This window comes from Colletotrichum jinshuiense, chromosome 9 (assembly GCF_051148585.1).
Source record: "Colletotrichum jinshuiense chromosome 9, complete sequence".
NCBI classification, from domain to species: Eukaryota; Fungi; Ascomycota; class Sordariomycetes; order Glomerellales; family Glomerellaceae; genus Colletotrichum; species Colletotrichum jinshuiense.
In genome coordinates, this window is record NC_139316.1 from 2,401,004 (window position 1) to 2,419,511 (window position 18,508).

General features: G+C 54.5%; 6 protein-coding genes across 6 annotated transcripts; 2 read left to right on the forward strand and 4 right to left on the reverse strand.

The window, feature by feature from the left end:
- Positions 1-51: 51 nt before the first annotated feature.
- On the reverse strand, positions 52-2,394 carry EsH8_IX_000650 (branched-chain alpha-ketoacid dehydrogenase; the record flags this gene model as incomplete). Its single annotated transcript, XM_083266986.1, has 6 exons — positions 52-1,204; positions 1,252-1,280; positions 1,997-2,072; positions 2,132-2,200; positions 2,280-2,320; positions 2,380-2,394. The coding sequence occupies 6 exons, from the start codon at positions 2,392-2,394 to the stop codon at positions 52-54; spliced, it is 1,383 nt and encodes a 460-aa protein (XP_083130551.1).
- A 1,215-nt stretch (positions 2,395-3,609) lies between these two features.
- EsH8_IX_000651 (GTPase BMS1) lies at positions 3,610-7,157 on the forward strand (the record flags this gene model as incomplete). Its single annotated transcript, XM_083266987.1, has 3 exons — positions 3,610-3,676; positions 3,739-3,809; positions 3,867-7,157. 3 exons carry the CDS (start codon positions 3,610-3,612, stop codon positions 7,155-7,157), a joined length of 3,429 nt encoding a protein of 1,142 aa, XP_083130552.1.
- A 527-nt stretch (positions 7,158-7,684) lies between these two features.
- On the reverse strand, positions 7,685-9,026 carry EsH8_IX_000652 (WD40-repeat-containing domain protein; the record flags this gene model as incomplete). The annotated part of the gene is made up of 2 exons (XM_083266988.1): positions 7,685-8,725; positions 8,796-9,026. The coding sequence occupies 2 exons, from the start codon at positions 9,024-9,026 to the stop codon at positions 7,685-7,687; spliced, it is 1,272 nt and encodes a 423-aa protein (XP_083130553.1).
- A 439-nt stretch (positions 9,027-9,465) lies between these two features.
- Positions 9,466-10,854, reverse strand: EsH8_IX_000653 (uncharacterized protein; the record flags this gene model as incomplete). The annotated part of the gene is made up of 1 exon (XM_083266989.1): positions 9,466-10,854. One exon carries the CDS (start codon positions 10,852-10,854, stop codon positions 9,466-9,468), a length of 1,389 nt encoding a protein of 462 aa, XP_083130554.1.
- Positions 10,855-12,434: 1,580 nt separating this feature from the next.
- On the reverse strand, positions 12,435-14,559 carry EsH8_IX_000654 (major facilitator superfamily domain-containing protein; the record flags this gene model as incomplete). The annotated part of the gene is made up of 5 exons (XM_083266990.1): positions 12,435-13,105; positions 13,168-13,574; positions 13,637-13,718; positions 13,776-13,957; positions 14,018-14,559. 5 exons carry the CDS (start codon positions 14,557-14,559, stop codon positions 12,435-12,437), a joined length of 1,884 nt encoding a protein of 627 aa, XP_083130555.1.
- A 1,374-nt stretch (positions 14,560-15,933) lies between these two features.
- On the forward strand, positions 15,934-18,434 carry EsH8_IX_000655 (transcription factor domain-containing protein; the record flags this gene model as incomplete). Its single annotated transcript, XM_083266991.1, has 4 exons — positions 15,934-16,397; positions 16,454-16,487; positions 16,540-17,022; positions 17,070-18,434. The coding sequence occupies 4 exons, from the start codon at positions 15,934-15,936 to the stop codon at positions 18,432-18,434; spliced, it is 2,346 nt and encodes a 781-aa protein (XP_083130556.1).
- Positions 18,435-18,508: the final 74 nt, after the last annotated feature.

The window sequence follows — 18,508 nt, forward strand, 5'->3', positions numbered from 1 at the left end:
TTCGCCATGATTTAGTTGAAGATGCAAGACATACATATATGTTTGATACTCTTAAGACGTATTGCGTTCCTGGATCTTTCCAACGCCGTTCAGTCGAAGGTACACGTCAGTCCCCCAGCCGTGTAAACTCTGGACGGCGATGCCACCGCCAAAATACTCGGCGTATGCGCGGCTGAGTGGCAGACCGTACCCAAGCCCCGCAATGGAGCTCCCGCCCGCACTCGCACTGGATATCACATTCAGGCCGTTGTCTGAGCCGGGGAACTCGTCTTCCTCGGAAAAAGTCGTAAAGGAGTAGGACCAGATGTTGGGCAGGACATCGGGGGCGATGCCGCCCCCGCGGTCCCGGATGCGGATGGTCACTCCTGGCACATTGTCATCCAGGGGCTTTATGGCATCGCTCTTGAATTCGCCCCTAGTCGCATTGGGTACCCCGATCTTTAGGGACTGGTTCGGTCTAGGCGGCTCCGGTGCGATTGTGATTACAATGGGTTCTTTGTTGTCCCTGTGTTCTACGGTCGCCCTGAAGGCGTTCTTCAACAGCTCGGTGACGATGTATTCCAAATGCATTGGTATAAAGGCAAAGGTGGTATCGGGCTCGCCGTCAATGTATAGCTGCGGTCGCACGCCATACCGCAGCTCGCAGATGTCTGCAACAAAACCGGCGCACGACTCGATGATATGGGCTGGGCGAAGGGCCGTGTCTATGACGCCTATGTAGCTAGGTTGTTCCGGACAGGGCGTTGGGCTCGCTCCCGGGTCGAAGTGCGGCTGGGAGCTGTAATGCAGGGCGATGTGCTGCTCGGCGACGAGGCGTGTGCCAATGCGGGCGCGGAGGTGCTCGTCAAGGAAGCGGGTGACTTCCTGCGGGGAAATGTAGCGACGACACTCTAGGAAACCGCGGGCGAGTATGGGAATTGTGTCGGTGTGGGTTGCCACGAGCTCCGCGAGGACCTCCGTGAAGCGAATCTCGTCATCGAGGGTGCGGACAGCGCTGTCGCCGCCCTTGGTCCACCAAGGGAGGAGGGTGGAGAGGGAGTGGACGTAGTTGTTGTAGATCTTGCTAATGTTGGGGTTGGAGACTACGATGTAGGGGAGGTTGCGGAGGGCTTGGATGCGGTGGGCGAGGCGGATAGGGAGAAGGGAGAGGGTGAAGTTTGCCGAGGAGAGGAGAGACTTTTCGCTTAGAGGGGGGCGGCCGTGCCTGGATGGATGTTAGACGGGTTCGTCGTCAGCATCGGGACTTCTTACTTGACCAGGTCAGCGAGGCTCAAGGGGTGCTGCGGTTTGTTAGCCAGTTGCACGATCTCGTGATCGTCAACGCGCGACAGGCGGTGGGCCGAGTCGCCGCCATGGCTGTGTCGAGAGGAAGAAAGCTGGCGAGAACGAAGAGGGGTGCGGGTTCCAACGAGAATCCTCTGGGGCCGAAGAAGCCTCAATGGTCTCGCTAATGGTATCATGGCGGCATCGTAGGTGCGGTAAAGGTGGTGTTGCGCAGACACGGGAATTCGTTGGGAGGTTCCTGAATGCACGAGGATGAGGGTGAGGATGAGATCATACGCATTGGGATTCGCTTGACTCGGACCTTGGTGCGGGTATTACTCCGTGTTTGAGGGTACCCACGGCCCATGGGTGGACTGGACCCCTGTAGCCCCGCGCCGGGTGGTGAGACACAGGCGACGGGGGCCGACTCCAAGCGCCAGAATAGCGTCCATCGTCTGTCATCCTACCAAACTGGCGATGCGGGGTGAGAACCGTGATGGAATTCGGCCCTGAGTAGATTTCTCCCCGGTCTATTATAGGCTGCATCAACCTAACAGTAGAATGCAGCAAAGTTGCACCCGAAAAGCATGTACAGATACATCAAGCATCAAGTCATTATGAATCTCGTGAGTCTAAAAGAACCGTATGTGGGTCAAGTACAGCTTGTCAGCCCTTTGCTCAGGGTCCGTCCGATACTCCCGCAACGAAACGAAGCCCTCTATTGAGTCTTCACCTCCTGGTCCTTCTCGACGTGCTTGACGTGTTCGTGGGTCTCGAGGGTTGAGATCTGGTCCTCGGGGAACTCGACGCTGGACAAACACAGTCAGCCAGGCTATCAATGCAAAAGCTATTTGGAGAAGAGACGTACGAGAAACCCTTGATCAGGCTGTATTCATGGCCAATCTTTCCACCTTGATCAGTGGCATGCTTCTTGGCGCTGTGAATAGCGTTAGCACCGAGTTGTTCTTGATACTTCCGCCAGCAGAGTGTCCCAGCAGACACATGACCGGACTTACGCCTGGACTTGCTCGGGGGAGGCGTCCTCCTTGCAGGTGACCTGGGACAAAGGTTTAGCTTGACAAGTACTTGACTGTAGTGGTTTAATGGGCTGCGTACAATGTAGGTAGGCATGTTGATGGAGATGGTGGTGCAAATGGAGCGTTGGGGGTTGTGGTCGGTTGCTGCTGTTGTTGTGGAGGAATGTTGAGGTTGTGGTTGTAGAGTTGACGGAGGCAGAAAAGAACGCGGCTGGCCAACTCTCTTTATAACCAACCCAACAGGCCTCATGCGTGCCCGGTTTGCAAAGGTACAGAGCCACACCAGTGATAGGATGGGGGTGGGAACTTCGCAACTTACCGGGGACTAAAAGTGACGCGAAAGGTTCGCGGGTCGTCCTGCGAGTGGAGGGTCCATGCAACGTGTGTGTGGTACGTATGAGAGCATCCAGCTGCGTCTACGGCGCTGTGAGATACGACAGTAGTGTGGGTGGCCTAGCCTGTCTGCTAGGAGGCTGTCTGTCCCACACGAGCGAATACGTCATCCCATGCTTGCGCGCGTGTCTGTCACTACGCAAGCTGCTCACAAGGACATGGGCTTGTTCGAGGTAGTGTACAGAGCGCATGGAGCGCATACTCGCGTCCAACAGAATACCTCCGACATGCCTCACAGAGATTAGAGCGTTGCCAACCAGATCTGGCGTTTCGTGCATCTTGTTTCTTCACGCATCCTATCGTTATGCACACATGGCTGCGGAGCCCGTATTGTCTTGTGACTTGGCGAAGAAACCAATCAATGCGTGCCTGTCGTCTATCATCATGTTGCTGAGCCAGGCTCGTCATCGGCGATGTCGTCACTTCTGATGGTACTGTAGTGTTCGGCGCCTTTCTAGCACCTTGGGTTATCTTATTTGAGGATCCTCTTCGACCTCCATTTACCCACTGTCACGCCCAAAGAGATGTCATGGATACCACCTGTAGATTACAGATCAAGCATGTCAGGAGGAACCACATTGAATACACATGGAGAACCAAAGACCGGCCGCCATCTGTAGTTCACAAGTGCAGTCGTTCCGTACGTCCCTCCGCCAATCTCGGTATCGTAACCGTTCAGGTGCTTCGTGGATTATCCCCTGTGGCTCGTCCAAGAAGAGGGGCACAGAGGGGTAACGCTACCGACAAATGACTAGTGGGGCTGTACTCCTTATCGATAACATGATTAGATAAGGTACCCGCAACAAATTTTCTAGCATTGCATTCGATCGCCGAGTCGCGAAGTAGAGAAAAAAAAACTCCAGGCCTTTTCCGTCGTGTAGCAGAGGACGTTCCAACAACTCTGGGCAACGCCAACATGGAGGATCAAGTGCATAAGCCTCATCGCAAGGCGAAGAAGGACAAGAAGCAGCAGCACACTGGGGGTACGTTATTTTATTTGCAACTTTGCCTCTTAATTCGCTATACTGACAGTTTTCGGCACCAGAACGAAACCCCAAAGCCTTCGCCTTCTCCAAACCGGGAAAGCTTGCAAAATCTGCCGCGCGATCTTCAGATGTATGCTGACCCCCGCCCGTCCGGTGAATACCACGACTGACCTGTGTGCCTGAACAGATCAGAGAGAGACGTTTTCATGTTCCCCAAGTCGACCGACTCCCCGACGAGCCGCCACCGAGGCTGGTCACCATCGTCGGACCTCCTGGTGTCGGCAAGACGACCCTGCTGAAGTCCCTCGTCAGGCGATATGCGAAGGAGACTCTTTCTGACCCTCAGGGTCCCATCACCGTCGTCACCTCCAAAAAACAGCGATTGACCTTCGTCGAGTGTCCCAATGAGCTGGAGGCGATGGTCGACATGGCCAAGATCGCCGACATTGTTCTGCTCATGATCGACGGCAACTACGGCTTCGAGATGGAGACCATGGAGTTCCTCAACGTCCTTGCGGCCACCGGTATGCCTGGCAATGTTTTCGGTATTCTCACGCATCTCGACTTGTTCCGTAAACCCCAAGCCCTGAAGGACGCGAAGAAGCGGCTCAAGAGAAGGCTTTGGACCGAGCTGTACCAGGGCGCCCACCTTTTCTTTCTCTCCGGAGTCATGAACGGCCGATACCCCGACCGAGAAGTCCACAACCTTTCGCGCTTCTTGTCTGTCATGAAGAACCCCCGGCCCCTGATATGGAGAAACTCGCACCCGTACACCATCATCGACAGCTACCGGGACATCACTCACCCCACGAAAATCGAGGAAGATCCCAATTGTGACCGTTCGGTTGTTCTGTCGGGATACCTGAGAGGCACGAATTTCGCCTCTCAAGGTCAGAGGGTACATGTTCCCGGACTCGGTGATTTCACCGTGGCCAACTTGGAAGTCCTCCCCGATCCTTGCCCGACTCCAGCCATGGAACAAGCCGTTGCCAAAATCACCGGCAAGACGACACGGCGGCGCCTGGATGAAAAGGAGAAGAAGCTCCACGCGCCCATGTCGGATCGCAGCGGTCTCAAGATCGACGGCGATGCGATTTGGATCACGAGAGAAAAGGGATTCGCTTTTGACAAGGACGCAGAGGATGCAGAGAGGGGCGAGGGCGAAGAGCTCATTATCGGACTCCAGGGTGAGCGAAAGCTTCTTGGTCAGACCGAAGAGGGTGTCCAGCTTTTCAAGGGAGGCGAGCAGATCAAGCAAATCGCCGAGGAAGAGGACACGGGCAGAAAGACTCACCGGCATGCGCGCTTTGCCGATCGTGACGAAGAATCCGACGGCGAGGTCCCCGATGATGAAGGGTTTGTCAGTGGCGAAGACGAGGGCGACTCCGATGTTGAGGAGGAGTTCCACGAGGGCAAACTCGGCAAGATGTTCCGAAAGAATGTCGAGAAAGATGGCGACGACGAGGACGTTGCTTTTGCCGACAGTGACTCCGACCTTGGCTCAATATCAGGGCTAGAAGATGAAGATGAAGAGGACATGGACGACGAAGATTTTGACTCCGACGAGGAGGCAGCAGCTCTGAAATGGAAAGAAAATATGGCAGAACGCGCAAAGAAGCTACACAACAAGAGACGCACCTACCACACACCAGACCTTGCTAGGTTCATGTACGATGACTCCCTGACACCAGAGGAGGCACTACAGAAATGGCGGGGTGAAGACCAGGATGAGGAGGAAGACATTGAAGCATCCGACGACGAGGATTTCTTCCAGAAGTCCAAGCAAGATAAAGAAGATAAGGTGGAGGACAGATCGATACCCCTGTACGACTACGAGGATCTAGCGGCGAGGTGGTCCCAAGAGGCGAGCGTCGAGGCCCTGAGAAGGCGCTTCACCACGGCCGCTTTGCGCGACGAGGACGGCGAGGACGGTGAGGACGAGGACGATGAGTTTGACGGCATCGACGATGATGAGGACGACGAGGGTGACGGCGTCTTTGAGGACCTCGAGACCGGCGAACAGCACGGAACCGAAAACCCAACCGAAGAAGAAGTCTTCGAGACAGAGCGTGAAAAGAACGCAAAGCGGAAAGAAGAGCTCAAGCTGCGCTTCGAGGAGGAAGATAGAGAGGGATTCATGAACGACAAGGCCAACGCCCGACGAGAAGGTGGCGACCAGGAGTTCGGCGAGGACGACTGGTACGAGGCGCAAAAGGCCGTCATCCAGAAGCAACTCGACATCAACAAGTCCGAGTTCGAAACCCTCGATGAGAGGCAAAGGGCCGCCGTGGAAGGCTACAAGGCCGGCAAGTACGCCAAGATTGTGCTTGAAGGCGTCCCAGCCGAGTTCGTCACCATGTTCAACCCGCGTATGCCTATTATTCTTGGAGGTCTGTCGCCCACTGAAGACCGGTTCGGATTCCTCCAGGTGCGCATTAAGAAGCACCGATGGCACAAGAAGATCCTCAAAACCAACGACCCGTTGGTCTTCTCGCTTGGTTGGAGGCGGTTCCAGACTCTACCCATTTACAGCATATCGGACTCGAGAACGAGAAACCGCATGCTCAAGTACACGCCAGAGCACATGCACTGCTTCGCGACAATCTATGGACCGCTCATCGCGCCCAGCACTGGTTTCGTGTGCTTCCAGTCCTTCTCGTCAGCGAATCCCGGGTTCCGGATAGCAGCGACCGGAACGATCCTCAGCGTCGACGAGTCTACCGAGATCGTCAAGAAACTCAAGCTCACGGGTACGGCAGACAAGATCCACAAGAACACGGCTTTTATCAAGGGCATGTTCAACACCTCGCTCGAGATTGCAAAGTTCGAGGGCGCGTCCATTAAGACGGTGTCGGGCGTACGTGGTCAGATCAAGCGCGCTCTGTCCAAACCCGAGGGCCACTTCCGTGCCACCTTCGAAGACAAGATTCTGTACAGCGATATCGTATTCCTGCGCGCGTGGTACCCGATCAAGCCTCACCGCTTCTACAACCCCGTAACAAATCTCATTGGGTGGCAGGCGATGCGACTGACGGGCGAGGTGCGGCGGGCCGAGGGTGTTGAGACGCCGCTGCAGAAGAACAGCCAGTACCGCAAGATTGAGCGTGAGACACGTCACTTCAACCCGCTGCGCGTGCCGCGCGCCCTCGCCGCCGACCTGCCATTCAAGTCGCAGATTGTGCAGGCGCGCAAGCAGAAGAGGGACACGTACATGCAGAAGCGGGCCGTCGTGCTCACCAAGGAGGAGAAAACGGCACGCAACTTGCTGCAGCAGCTCTCAACAATCCGCAACGACAAGGTGGCGCGCCGCGCGGTCAAGAAGGAGGAGAAGCGTGCCGAGTACCGCAAGAAGGTAGCTGAATCCGAGGAGAAGAAGGAGGCGAGGGAGAAGAAGGAGAGCAAGGAGTTTTGGCGGAAGAACGGCCGGAAGCGCCAAGCACCAGATGATGGAGGCGGCGGCCAGAAGCGCAGAAAGTAAATATTAGGACAAGGACGATACGCGGGAGGCTAAAAACTACTGTTCGTAGAATGTGTGTAATCAAGGGCGCTTGGCAATCATTTGCATGAGACGGGCGGCGCAGGCTGTAAAGTCTCTCAATAGGGTATCTAACATTAAAATCATCTCCTTGATCCGTTGTCAAACAGTTGTCCGTCTGACATCTTACCGTGCCTCCTCTTTCTGGCCTCTCTCCATCCTCCGTGTAGCGTCTCGTTTCACGTTGATCCTCCGCTGGTTACCAAGGCAGCGATGAGTTTAATCTTCCACAACTTGATAGCAGCCTGGTGGGCAAGATTCTTATGGCGACGTCACATATGGCGACGTCACATCGTGCGACGGCATGAAGCCAGAGCGTTGTGCTCTCTTCCAACTACCTAGTTAGCCAAATAGTCCGGCTTGCCCTTCTGCCAATTTTGAGAAGACAGCTAGGACTCGAGGGCTGGAATGCTTTAGATGAGGTCTGCACTGCAAAGCTGTCATCACATCATGCGTCGCCGTCTGGCCCCTCAAGGCGTTGCCATCCTCGTCTTGACCATGGCCAGCTCGGAGCTCTTCGCCCATGTACCGCTCGGAGTCTGGCGGTAACACACCAGCTTGCCATCATCTCCAGTGCTGGCCAAGATTTGGCCATCGTCGTCAAACCCAACCCGCCAGACGGGCGTGCGGTGGCTGTCAAGCTTTGCAACCTCCTTAAAAACGTGCTTCACCTGCCCCGGCTGCCCTGAAAAGTGCCGTTCCGCATGCGAGCCAGACTTGGCCAGACTGGCACTGAGACCCGACTGATGCTTATCATTCGGTTGTCCAGCCTTGGATGATTCTTGAGCACGGTGGCTTTCGTGCTTCGTCAGCTCTGACGTAGACCACGTCTTGCCGTCTTCAGACGAGTGAGGCGTGTCGATCCGTAGCACCCGGACGAAGCCGTCCTGGCAGGCCGTTGCAATGATGTCGTAGCCTCTGATGTTTCCCGGCGCCCATGCGACATCGCGTACGAGGCCTCGGTGAACACCGACCTCCACTGCAAGATAGAACTCGCGTTGGGTCTGGGCTACGCCGTACGACGTTGTGATCACATCTCTAGAGCGATATATCTTGACCGATGACATGCCAGCGACGACCAACCCAAGCGAGTCGCTCGCCACTCCTGCCCTCAGCGCGTTATAGCATGGGTCCGGGTTTGGGTCAAAGCGGACCTTGAAGCTGGTTTCCTCGCCGCGGTTCGGTTTGGTACAAATGCTGAATTCGTCGATCGAGGTGTACTCTGACATGTTCTCGGGTTGCTCGTTCTCATACACCATCAAACGGCCGTCCGAGGCGAGCAGGGCCAAGTAGGTATGCCTCGTCTCTTCGTTGTGCTTCATGGAAAACGAACGGAATGGGTATTTGGAGGATCTCATTTCGTAGGCGGCTTTGCTTGTTGTTGCCCGGTTGCTGGCACTGAATCGGCGGCCCGGTGCCGCTGATGGGTCTTCTGCCCACAGCTTGAAGCGACCTTCTATGCCGAGCGAAGCGATGAGGTTCGGGTAAACAGTCGGGGGTAGCCATTGGAGCTGGGACGAAGCAATGTCAGTGTCGGGTTGATGTACCGCGGCCTCGCATTGGAGGTGCGTGGGTCCTTACTTCCAGAATCTCCCCCCCGTGGGCGCCCCAGGTATCGCAATGGTGCCAAACACCGTCTTTGTGCCGATTGAAGACCTTGATCTTTCCATCAACGGAACCTGTCGCGCAGCGGTCGCCGTAAGCGTTGAAAGCTACAGCTTGGACGAGGTCCTGGTGTCCATGCTGAATATTTAAATCGAAGCCGGTCTTTTCCTCGGCTATCGCGGGGACTTCGTGAGGATACGCCGCCATTTGCCGCTGTCGAGAAGTCGAAAATCTTGATTTGGGCTACGTAATGCGGTCGCAACTCATGCAGCGAGGTCACAGGTACTGCAGGCGCAAAGAGCTGCAGGGTAAGGGAAGCTCTTGCTCGGCATCTACCCCGTGAACCGAGAAAAGGTACGTACCGAAACTCTGGCCATATCAATCACAACTGTTCGCGTCAAGGTATCAAGCTACTACGTAGGCAATCAGCCAACCCTCTTCTTGCAAGACAATTAATTACTGCTACTGTTTATTTATTTAGTGTGAAATTTTGATACATTCAGCAGGACAAATACTGAAACCCCGCTGAGTTCTGCACCTCTCAGCTTTCAACACATCCACCAGGAGCTTCTATGTAAGACGCTCGTGAAGTTCTGGTTGGGCTAACCCTGCGGATACGCTGGTGCGTATTCTACTGCTTTCCAGTTCATTCCTCCTCCACCTTGATATGCATTTCCTGTAGCTTTTCGTAGAGGGCAGGAATTCCCTTTCCAAACGAAAGTGAATTAGGAACACTCTTCAAGGGATGCGCCGGGCCGTAGCTGTTGTTCTCGACAGTGACCAGCAGGTTGCGCACAGAGTTGCCGTCCCATAAGTTTTCTCGCTGCGGATAGTCGCGCAGAATACGAAATGCTTTCTCCTGAATAACAGGGTCTTGGCAAGTGGCAAGGACAAAGTAGAGGGGGGGTATAATGCCAATGTCAAGAGTAAAGGCCCGAGGCAGTGTTTCCCTATGCATTTGCTTAGCATCTAGGCTTTGGTGCAGCTGGTTGGCAATGGAGACCAGCTCAGCATATCGAGCTATGATATCTGGCGATTGCTGTCTCTGATGCGGCTTATGCTGTAATATCTGACACAAAAGACGTGTACACTTGTAGTGCAACATGTCTAGACAGACAGAGTAATGTTCTCCGGTGCCATTTGCGGGAGCTTGAGGCTTCGCCATAAACCGTTCGAAGAGACCAGTCATGTAGTCGCCCCTCTCCATCAGAATCTCGTGTTGGCGGCGAGGTACAGGTTGAGACCAGAACTCGACGTCGCCTTGGTGCTCTCGGGTAAGCCAAACAAGCGCAAAGACGTCTCGTGTGTACTGCACAATGACCCGGTGGGCTTGCGTAATGGTTTCGAACTCGTCCAGCGGCGTGTCGTCAAGCTCCCGTCCCTCATACAGCTTGACGGAGATCACCGGCTTGAAGTTCTCGGCGAACAGCGCGCAGGAGACTTCCCACGTGGCAAAAAGCCTGAGAATATAGTCCATCCCCAGCAGGTCCTCCGTAGAGCTTGACCACTCGTGACGTGGACGATGGTTCCGAAGCTCGTTGAGCGTGCTCATTGGCAAGCTCTCGATGATGCGCAAGCCATTTGAAAGGTGCGTTAAAGCCGGTCGCCAGTTGTTTCGTAGCGTTTCGATACAAACAAAGGATGCACAGCAGAGCAGAGTAATGGTAATCCTGTCTTTCATGGGAACGTGCGCGTAGCTCGAGAGCTTCAGCATGGCGGTGCTGTATTGCTGGATGGTGAAGATTTCAAGCTCGCCCGACGGAGATTTCTCTCCGCCTTCAGGGAGTGCTGACTGGTATATGTGATATGCAGAGCCTAAAGCGACAATGGCATGTTTTGCGGCCTCGTCGGAATGACACAATCGGGGGGCGAGCTTGCTCCAGAAACTGGTGAGGTTGGTGACATGATTACAGAGACCTGCCTCTGCGACACGGCGAAAACGATGGAAGTAGAGACGCTCGGCTTGCGTACCATCAATATCGGCAACGAGCGGGCGCAGGATGCGAAGTCCCTGGTTATCAGACCAAGTCTGCATGTGGCGTTCCTGGGCAACGGGGTTTACACCTACGGCGTCCCTTGGCCTAGATGGCATGGCCTTGTCATAACCGTCGCAAGCCCGGCCAGTCGAGGTGCAACGATGACAGGCAGGTCGTTCCTCGCCGCACTTTATGCGTCTAATTCTGAGAATAGGTATGTCTGTTAGTTACCGTTTATGGGGGTTGTTTTGATAAAGACAAGCCTTACTTGCTGCCGCGGAGTCAGTATCGGGTCGGGCTTTGCGGATTTCAACAGAAGCCAAGGGCCGGTTACTCACCATGTCAGGCATCCTGTTCGGACTTTGGGCCTGCTAGCCCTCTTACGCTTCAGAGGCACATTCTCCTGCTCTGGCGCAGGCGCAGTATTGCCGCCCGTACATGGCATCGATGCCATCGAAACGGCGATGAACCCTGATGCAGGCACCGGTGGCTAAATAGCAGAAGACAAATAAAGAATTCACCCGGTATCAAACCTAGTGGATAAGGGACGAGACCCAAGGACGACGACTAGAGTCAAGTCTCAATGCGTTTCTGATGTCAGCAGGAAGCTCGACCTGTTCGAGGGTGAGCCCGGGATAGAACAAATCGATGAAGACATGGATCGACCGAGCAGGACAAGCGCGGTATCTGAATAAATGTCCCTCCTCCTCATCCATGCCCGGGACGACTGCATTGGCAGCGTGGGTTCACGCCGAGAGACGTCCGCAACGTTGGCTGCAAGCAAGCACACAAATGCAGGTGTGAGTGGTTTGCGCAGGTCGAGGTTGATTTAGAGTGAGAGACAGCTCAGGGAAGAAGTTAGGGAACAAGCAACACAAGTTGGGTTGGGGAACGTGGCCAGAGGCAAAGAGAGGTACCTCCACGCCAAAGGAACTAACCGACTAGGCGTATCGCGTCTCGATGGAGAAGACCAGTAATTTGTGGTCTTGCCTAAGGAGACAAACTGAATTAGGAATGGCCTAGGCCTTGAACGTAACTTTAAATTTGAAGAAAGGCGTTGTTGGCTTTACTTTCCCTTCACCCTCTTGCCCCGCTAATCGCGTCAAGCTCTCGACGAAACCAGTCAATATTGAAGAACTGAGGGCCTGATGCGCCCAGAGCTGAAGAGATTACGACCGAGGGTGTGAACAATGAGCTTGTTACGAGACCTGCGACCGAGTAAATCTGAAAACAGATATGGTTACATGCCCGGCAGGGTCAAGAAAGGCTCTGTTAGCGCTATGCCTGTTATGGTTCCTGAGAAGTATACTATCACAACTGGCCAAAAATAGAAAGTCGGGTGGCGCCTCCAGCAAGGATTCGTGGCCGAAATCTCCATAATTAATTAAGCAGAGTATGTGTCTCCTCATGATGGATTTGGTGATGCACCATTCATTCTTCCTATGTACTCAGTCTTGGCCATCTGCAGACTCAGGGTGGGAGCGGCATTTCCTTGTTCAACGGGTATCATTGACGGTCAATGTAGGAGTGATTCGGTTATAAAGGTGGTTTGGCCCATCGTGCCCATGTAGCCAATTATCATCCCGACCTATTTCATCAACCAAGTCATTATCATTATCTCTCCTACAGATGTCCTTCTTCATGCACCCATATCTCCTGGTCGTAGCTGACTCGCCCGCTGCTTTGCCCGCTGCTGCTGCTTCTGCTTCTTAATATTCTTCCATTCCATGCACAATGCGCAGACGAGCGTTGCCAGAGACAGCCCCATACCGGCCAAGAAGATCCGCGTACACGCGTAGTTGTATGCCCTGACCACCACGTCCAAGAACTGTTCCGGGACGATGGCGTGCAAGTTGGTTGCGCCACTGTTAACGATGGCCTGTGCTGGCAGACCCGGGATGCCTGATAGTTCAGAAACTAACAAGTTGCTGAGGATGGACTGGCCGACTGAGACGAAGATGGCCGCTCCTAGTTGCTGGGCAAAGAAACTGATCGAGATGCCCGTTGATACGTCCTCCTTGGGAAGTACCGCCTGTACCGCCAATCCGACCGTCTGCATGCCGAATCCAAGACCGAAACCAGTCAGGAACTGATAGCCGATCCAGTGACCTGAACTGATGCCTGGCTGGAAGGTGCTCATCAGACCGAGACCAACGGACATGATGCACGGGCAGAGAATCATAGACGGCACGTAGTACCCAATCTTCTGCGTCATGCCGCCCGAGATGATGGAAGACACCACAATACTTAGAACAAGCGGTATCGTGTTGATTCCAGAGTCAACAGGATCGGCTCCTTGAACAGCCTGGACTGCGGTGTGTGTTAGCGCCCGTACTGCCGCATCGTCGCTGAACAACAAGGGAATCACTTACACCAAAGAGGCAGGTAGTATATCGCCAACATCATAGAGCCGGCCAAGAATAGCATGAAGAACGCACCAGCCAACATCGTTCTTTGCGTGATAATTCTGACCGGAACAGTGGCTGTCTTCGGCATGAGTACCTGGACAGCAGCGAAGGCAATGAAGGCGAACCCAAATATGACAAAGAGGGCAATGATACGGCCGTCGCTCCATGCATACTCCGAACCACCCCACTCCAATGCTAGAAGAAGGGACACAACGGACGGCAGGAAGAACAACGTTCCCAGAGGGTCGAGACGCTTGATGTGCTGGAAAAAGGTCACTGGCTCTTGCGGTTGCCGCTTGGGGGCTTTGAGCATGAAGAATAAGAAGATGAAGGCAACGCCTCCAATGGGGAGATTGATATAGAAACACCATCTACACAAGCCTTGTCAGCGCGCAATTCACACATTTGTTGATGGACCGGCAAGCTGGCATACCTCCAAGTAACAGTGCCTGTGAAACCACCGCCGACCAAGGGCCCAATGACAGAGGCAAGACCAAACACCATGCCGAAGATGCCTGTTCCCCATTTGTCAGTGTCAAGCGTGGAAACGCAGCAATGGCATCAGGTCTTACCTTGGAACATTGGCCTCTTGTGCAACGGGATCATCGGAATCATGACCATCATGGCACCCGTGAAGATGCCAGCAGAGCCGACACCGGCAATGGATCTGCCTGCAATGAGCGTTGGCGAGTTTGGTGCAACACCGCAAATGAGTGATCCGACTTCGAAAATGAAGATACTGCTTAGAAATGCCCTGTGCCCATGTTGTCAGTCGATGGTTTCCCTAAGCATGGGTGGAGGGAATGGGACTTACACTCTAAGATTATAGAATTTGTATATCCTTCCAAAGACCAACTGTGAGGCTGCGGTCGTGAGCATATAAGCCGAGCCGTACCAACCAATATCACCCAAGCTCTGGAACTCGTCAGTAATGCGAGGGATAGCGGTAGCTATAATGGTGCGATCCAGGGCGACGAGAAACATGGCCACAAAGTTGGACAGGATAACGAGCCAGAAGGAGATTGTCTTGGGCTTGAAGTTTTCTTCGGCCTCGTCCATCTCGATTGGTGGGCCTAATGGCGGCACTCCTTCGAGGTCGGCCTTCTCGTCCACATCCACATCAGGCTGCTTCGACACATCGAGCTGGCTCGCACCTGCCGATATCGTCGACGACCGAATTGCTAGCTTCTCTTCTTGCTTCTCAGGTTCGGTCGGTTTTTCTTCCGTTTCCTCTCCTGTATGCTCGTCGCTCTCTCTTGGGGTCAATGTCCGCGTGGAGCTGTTTGTTGTCTGGAAGGTCTTGCGATTCTCTGAGGTGGCATCACCCACGGTGGGCTTCGTAGCTGAGTCGGCCATTGCAAGTTGTCGTAGAATCTGGCGCCAGCGGGAAAAAGTTTGGAGACGATACTCACTCAGGTGAGGGAAGCTACGAGGTAAACAAAAGACGCTGAAGGACTTGGCTTGGCAGCGGATAATTGTTGATTAATGGACGGACGAGAAGCTAGACGTTCGTCCGGACTCTCAAGCGCACGGCCGGAGCTCAGTCGCAGATCACGTTCGGACCAGATGATCAGATGCTAGCATGAACAAGGATCTCGATCAGTACCACTTAGGGCGAATACAATTATATATGGCAGCTTGGGTAGCCTTCTGCAGACGCGGTATCAGTTGCTAGCACATGGCTTGCGTTGAGCGCGACGCGGAGCCACAGGCGCCCTCCTATTTCTTTCGAGTGTCTCAAAAGTCATGACGAGCTGAAAAGGTGACTTGTCAAGGCCGATGGGGATGTCCAGAGGAGCATGGTAGTTGGTCTAGTTCATCCTTGATGGTTTACGGACATTTGCTGTGCAGTTGCTCGGGCACCGGAGTTCGATGTTGTGTCCGGTACTGCCCTACTTAACCTCTTACAGACTAGATCCGGACAGTCGGGTAGTTCCCACCAATGTCCCGGCTTACCTAAGATCATCCAAACAGCAGCAGATCGCTCTCAGTGCAAAGGAGCTTGGATTAGCTATAGGCCCATGTGCCCATGGGCGATGGTCGCATCCATCCATGCCATCTCTCTCGGTCCCGGAATCCCAAGCACGCTCCCGGTCTTCCCTCTCCGACATCATCTCACGGCGTGCGTTCAGTTTCGCCCTCGCGGCCTCACCACAAGGAAGACCGTGCTCAAGCTGGCGAAGAGCCTCAATAGCACCGGGGCTGGAAACGCCGCGGTCATATCGTTCGTCTCATAGGCTGGGCGTCCCCGTATCTCATCCTAGCACACCAGTCTGCCCGCCTTGCCCTGTCGTATCTCTCTGCTCTGAACAAAGTGTAATAGAGTCGAACCGTCTTGCAAGATTCTGCCTGCTGTTTGTTGACGCGTCGACTCTGCACATACCTTACCAAGGCTACCCTACCCACCCATCCCGACAATCTTGTGCATCCTCGGTTCGACAGTGTCTCGGGCAAACAGACGACTCCATCTGCAGCTCTCGTACATTAATCCTGGGAAATCAGCCGCTCTCCACTAAAGGTACCCTGGCAAGCTCTTGGCAGCATCTGCGCCCTCTTGTTTGTTCATTGGATCTCCTCATCGAACTCATGCCGCATCCCGTCAAGGTTTCGCCTGCAACGTCGCCCCTCGGATCCGAGTCGGGAACAAGCCAGCCGACAGAGACATTGGCAAGGTGGCCGGCGTCTCGTCGTTGTGTATACCAACGACCAGCAGCATCCACATAATAAACCATGTCGGGAGAAGCCCAACTCCCACACCCGCCGAGGGCTCCTCCTCCACCCGAACCCGACCCCATGGCAGCCATGAAGCTTACCAGGGGCACCTCGTGTGTGCTGTGCCAACAACGAAAGGTGCGCTGCGACAAGAACAAGCCGTGTGCCAACTGCGTCAAAGCCCGGGTAGAGTGTAGAGTGATACCCCCGCAACCACCAAGGCGGCGGAAGAAGCGTCTCCAAGAACGGGATCTCGTCGACAGACTCAAAAAGTACGAAACCCTCTTGGCGGAGAATGGCGTCAAGTTTGACCCCATTGCTGCCGACTTGAAGGCCTCTGACAGGAGCTCGATGCACATCGATGAGGACCACCAGATCGACGATGATGCCGACCTGGCAAACGACTTTGAAGGACTAAAGACCTCGCCGGAGGGAAGCACATCTCCTTCCGTAGAAGGGAGCCGGAGGTCACAATCCGACAAGTGCGAAACCCCATCTCTCCTGTAACCTTGGCCCTGGGCTAATGTGCCTTATCTAGACCATTTAACAAATGGTTCCCTTTCCACAAAGAGGTTCGTCGTCCTCCCGTCCTGCTCCCCAGACCACATCTGACTCATGCAACAGTTCAGAGCCAGCGAGGAGCTTCTCAGAGACTCGTCTGAAGATGAGGTTGATGGTTCGACCATTCATCATGCTTTTGACAAGATGTATGACAACCAGGACGGCTTCCCGTTCGTCGTGGGCAGTCGCAATGCATCTGTGACACATCTGCATCCGTCCCCCATCCAAATCTTCCAACTTTGGCAGATATACATCAACAACGTTAACCCCCTCTTGAAGATCACCCATGTTCCCACAGTTCAGGGCTTGATTATTGAGGCCAGCGCCAACCTCGAAAAGATCCCTAAGAGTGTCGAGGCTCTTATGTTCGCCATATATCTCATGGCAGTCACCTCCCTTGAGGACGCTGAGGTCGCAAAGATGTTTAACGAGCCTAAGCCTACTATACTGTCTAGGTTCCACACTGCCCTTCAACAGGCCTTAGTGAACGCTGGCTTCATGCGCACCAGTGACACGATGGTTCTTCAGGCCTATATGCTCTATTTGGTGAGATCCAGCCTGCAATTCCTTATGCTTATATGCTAACATATCAGATCGCCGTTCGCATGTTTGTCGACCCACGACAGATATTCTGTCTAGTCGGCATTGCCGTGAGAATAGGCCAGCGGATGGGCCTCCATCGGGACGCCGCAGCATTTGGTCTGTCGCCGTACGAGGTTGAGCAAAGGCGGCGCCTATGGTGGACTATTGTAGGGTACGATCGCCGGATAGGAGAGATGACAGGTTCAACTGTAACAGCCCTGTCCACGGCCGGGGATTGCAAGCTGCCCCTCAACATCAACGACACGGACCTTCACGTAAACGGCAAAGATGCCCCTACTCCACACCAAGGTGTAACCGAAATGCTCTTCGTCCTCATCCGGACAGAGTTGGCCATGGCTATCAGCAGCGATACCTTGCGGGACGGCCAAAGACACGGCGACAAGGATAAGGAAGCTAGCTCCGGCGCCGGCGTCCCCCGTCCCGTCCCAACTGTCCGCATGGCCGGGCAGGACCAGTCTTACACCCTCGACGGTTTCTTTGCGCACATTGAGGGCACATACTTGAAGTGGTGCGACCCCAAGATTCCACTGCACTTCTTCACCCTCACCATGACGCGGCAGGCGCTGTGTAAGATGAGAGTCATCTCGTTCCTCGTGCGTATGGGCAACGGCGAGGCGACGACGCTGGCGGAGCATGAGCGCGATACGCTCTTCCTGGAGGCCATTCAGATGATTGAGTATGACAACGTCGTCCAGGCCGCCGAGAGCTTGCAGGGGTACAAGTGGTACACATACCTTCACTTCCCGTTCCCGGCATACATGTTTCTAGTGACGGAGCTGCGCCACCGACTGACAGGCCCAATGGTTGAGCGGGCCTGGGACGCTATCGCCGAGAACCACGACCGGCGCGGTTTGATTACCACGCTGCACAGCCCTATGCACATTGCGTTTGGTAATCTCTTTATCAAAGCTTGGGATGCGCACGAGGCGGGACAGCAGCAAGTCGGGAAGCCTGTGCAGGAGCCTATGTGGATCACACGGTTGCGGCAGCGGGCGGAAAAGATGGGTAAGAAGCAAAGGGGAGTTCGTCCCGGACCGGAAGGGGGGGTTGGGATGCCGCAGCAGACAGCCAGGGCTGCGCCCGTGAATAGCACTTCGCAGATCGGGCCCATGCAGTTGCCGCAAAACATGATGATGACGCCGCCATCTGTTACTGCGGGGACACCAGCGATGGGCCCGCCGGCGTCGGAAAGCGATGTTGTTGATATGGACTGGAGCTATCTAATGCAGGGCTATGACATGGACACTTATGCGGCCTTTGGCGGAGGGTTCGGTGGCTTTCCAATGAGCGGGAACAATATGGGCGGGGCGGGCATGATGGGTAACCCAGATGGAGGCAACATGTTTGGGAACTGACCGGGTTTATTATTCAGGGCGAATGGGTAGGAACCTCGTATGGCAAAACAAAAACCAACTGTCATTATTGTGTA